The 3,260-nt window shown below is 32.5% G+C and overlaps 1 protein-coding gene across 1 annotated transcript in view; it reads right to left on the reverse strand.

Annotated features, from left to right (window-relative positions):
• The window catches only part of KRIT1 (KRIT1, ankyrin repeat containing), a 32,471-nt gene that overhangs the window by 20,058 nt on the left and 9,153 nt on the right, over positions 1-3,260 (reverse strand). Inside the window, exons 3-5 of the mRNA XM_006779261.2 lie at positions 2,202-2,361; positions 1,115-1,207; positions 158-287 (exon numbers count right to left, since the gene is read on the reverse strand). Coding sequence (XP_006779324.1) covers positions 158-287; positions 1,115-1,207; positions 2,202-2,361 — 383 coding nt within the window. The remainder of the gene's footprint in view (positions 1-157; positions 288-1,114; positions 1,208-2,201; positions 2,362-3,260) is intronic.

Below are 3,260 nucleotides of genomic sequence, written 5' to 3' on the forward strand. Positions count from 1 at the left end.
GAATTTAAAGTAAAAAAATAAAAAATAAAAAAATTTACCATTTATGAATACATACATTATTAATTTCATTATTTTCTTCCCAAAGTGTTGGTATCAGAGTTAATTTCTATTATCAACATATATTTTATTAAAAAATATTTTTAATGGCAGTTCTTACTTATCCAAGGCTATTAACATCCTTGCTGTAAGAGTAGCAAAGTGAGTGCTGGATTCACTACAGACTCGCATAATATCTTGTAAGCAGTAAAAAATTGGGCATCCTGGAGTATACGTATATTTAGTATTATCTGGAAAAGAAAAATTAAGAATTATCATATAAAAGGTTTACAGCAGCATATTTCTTATTTAAAAGTATATGTTTATAAAAATAGTTAAATATAACATAAATTATTTTAGATTTATTTTTGAATATATTTTTATTAATTTCAGAGAGGAAGGGAGAGGCAGAAAGAGATTGAAACATCAATGATGAGAGAGAATCATTGATCTGCTGCTTCCTGCTCACCCCCTACTGGGGATTGAGCCCGCAACCCTGGATATATGCCCTTGCTGGAACCATACCCGGAGCCCTTCAGTCCGCAGCCGACATGCTATCAATATTATAAAACTGATTAATAAGATTTCCAAAATAATTTTAAAAACTGAACTTTTCCCCCCAACTATGGCTGGGAAAAACATTATTTTCAGTCCAGAAGCTGGAATATTATTTTTAAATCAAAACATCTTTGTTTAGCGCTACCTGGTTTGGCTCAGTGGAAAGAGCGTCAGCCAGTGGACTGAAGGGACCTGGGTTCCATTCCGGTCAAGGGCACATGCCCAGGTTGCAGGCTTGATCCCCAGTAGGGGGCGTGCAGGAGAAAGATGATCAATGATTCTCTCTCATCACTGATGTTTCTATCTCTTTCTCCCTCTCACTTCCTCTCTGAATCAATAAACATATATTTTAAAAATATATATTTGTTTAACAAATTTCTCCATCTTACATTAATTACAACATGTATTTTATGTAACAGTATTATGTAGTAACTATGAATGCAAATTCCTAAATTTCTAAATAGATTTTAACTTAGCATGTAAGGCACAAAAGATTCATAAGATAAAGCTTGAACTTTACCTTTGACAACTGATGGAACAATAAATAATGCTGCTTCTCTGCCCATCTTCTCCCCATCCAAAGGAAATTTCTTCAGTAGTACTACTCGTTTTCCTAATCATTTTTTGAAAAGTCAGTAAAGATAAAAAATAATGGGCTTTTATATTTTATAAATTACTCTGAGAATTAAAATATTTCAAAAAGGCAGTAAGAACAGTCAATTTTTATAATATGCCTTAATAAAAACTGATGATTCTGATAATGTTCATTTTGTGGACAATCAACCAGTAGACTCATGGTCCTGGTCTTGACTCAATAGAAGAGAAGTTTCCTATGCCTGGAAAAAAAACCCTGTCCTGCTAAGGACTGGCAGAGCAGCTCAACAGTGAGGCATCCTGCAGGCTCAAACAGCATATCACTCCTCACTTGGCGGGGATGCAGACGGTAAGAATTTTACTACAGTCTAGGGTAGCTAAAGAGGGTGGTGTATAAGTTGCAAAATTTTAAAAGTTTAGCATCTCTTCACTTAATCTTCAACCTCTGCCCTCAATTTCAGATTTTTATTAAAATCTGATTGGGCTACAAACTATTTTTTTGAATTGTAACCACCATTCTTAGTTTATTTTCCTGATTTGGCAGCAAGGGAGACAAATAATAACCTACAAGTCTTGTACTCTAAAACCTCTCATCTTTGCAGTTCAAAGATACCTGAGAAACCATATTTCTAGCAAAAGTAGTTTGTACTTTCTTTTAGTTTCATGGCACCCCCCCTTGGTTGTTCTCTAAATCATTAAAAAAATTAAAGTCAGGTTACTTTTTCTTTACTCAGGTTACTTCTTCATGGGCTTAGCTGTACATTAAACAATTTTCAGTCTCTTTTAAGTTTTTTAAATGAAAAGGAGCGTAACAAGAAATTGATTTTAATATATATTTTAAATGTCTTTCTCCACAAGCATTTAAAGCAACTGTGTTAAAGAAAAAGCAGTGGGGAGAGATATATGTAATACTTTTAATTATAAAGATTTATTAAAATTAAATAAAAAAGAAAGAGCTTAAGAAAAAAAGAAGGAAACAAAGAAATAAACAAAGTTGTGGGGTTTTTTTTTACCTCTGATACCCTGGTTTGCAGGAGAAATTGGTTTGGTGGTTTCTACTACATAATCCAATATGCCTTGTGTTATTTCACTGTTCCCTTGAAGTTTAGTTTCCAACAAAACTTTCTTTCTCTTTTTTTTCTGCCCTTCAATGGGAACTTCATGCAATAAAATCTTAAATAAGAAAAGTAATAAGAGAAAGTTTAAATCAAATTTATTTACCCTAGAAATAAGCTAGCTGCATGTTAGACACTAGTTGTATATTAGAATAATCTGGGAAGCTTTTTAAATAGTATCAATACCCAACTTCATCTCAGACCTATTAAATCAAAATGCGTAGGGAATGGGGTCCTGGTACTGGAAGTTTTCAAGTTCCCCAGGTGATTCAACAGTGCAGCCAGGAAGGACAACCAGTATGCCGGAGCACTGCGAAAGCAGCAGCCTCCTGAGAACCCCTGAAATATTCTAATAGGTTTCAGATAATTAACCCTAAAAAAGTAATTTAAGCAAAATGCTACAAAAATTAGCTGGAGTTAGGTGAGATTAGAAGTACTCTATGATGTTTGGAATCTGCTGTATAGAAAAGATAACAATTCTATTTTTGGTCATCCCATCACATCTACATGTGAAACAGAGTGTGCAAAAGTAGGTTTACAGTTATGAGTGCACAAAACCAGTTTATTCTTGTATTATTATTTATTAATTATTGTATCATTTTCCATACAAACAATTATAAATCTACTTCTACCCCACCCTGTATAATTGAAGACTACAGAAAAGTAACTTAATCTCCTAAAACTTAACTAAAGGTAAAAAGATATTTTTTAGTGAACTGTTGAAAACAGTTGCTTAGGATAATAACTAAGAACAATATGTAGACTGTAATTTTGAATAAACTGACTTTAAAAATTTTTCCTTTAATTTTGAGAGCCATTCCATAAATTGTACTAAAAACTAAATAAATTATCTGGAAAACTCAAACAAGTACCTTTTAATATCTAATAACTTATATGTATCAATAAATAGAAAAATGGTCAAAAATATACAGCAGAAAAAAAAAAAGTGGAGGGCAG

The sequence above is a fragment of the Myotis davidii genome, unplaced genomic scaffold (assembly GCF_000327345.1).
Source record: "Myotis davidii unplaced genomic scaffold, ASM32734v1 scaffold187, whole genome shotgun sequence".
NCBI lineage: Eukaryota > Metazoa > Chordata > Mammalia > Chiroptera > Vespertilionidae > Myotis > Myotis davidii.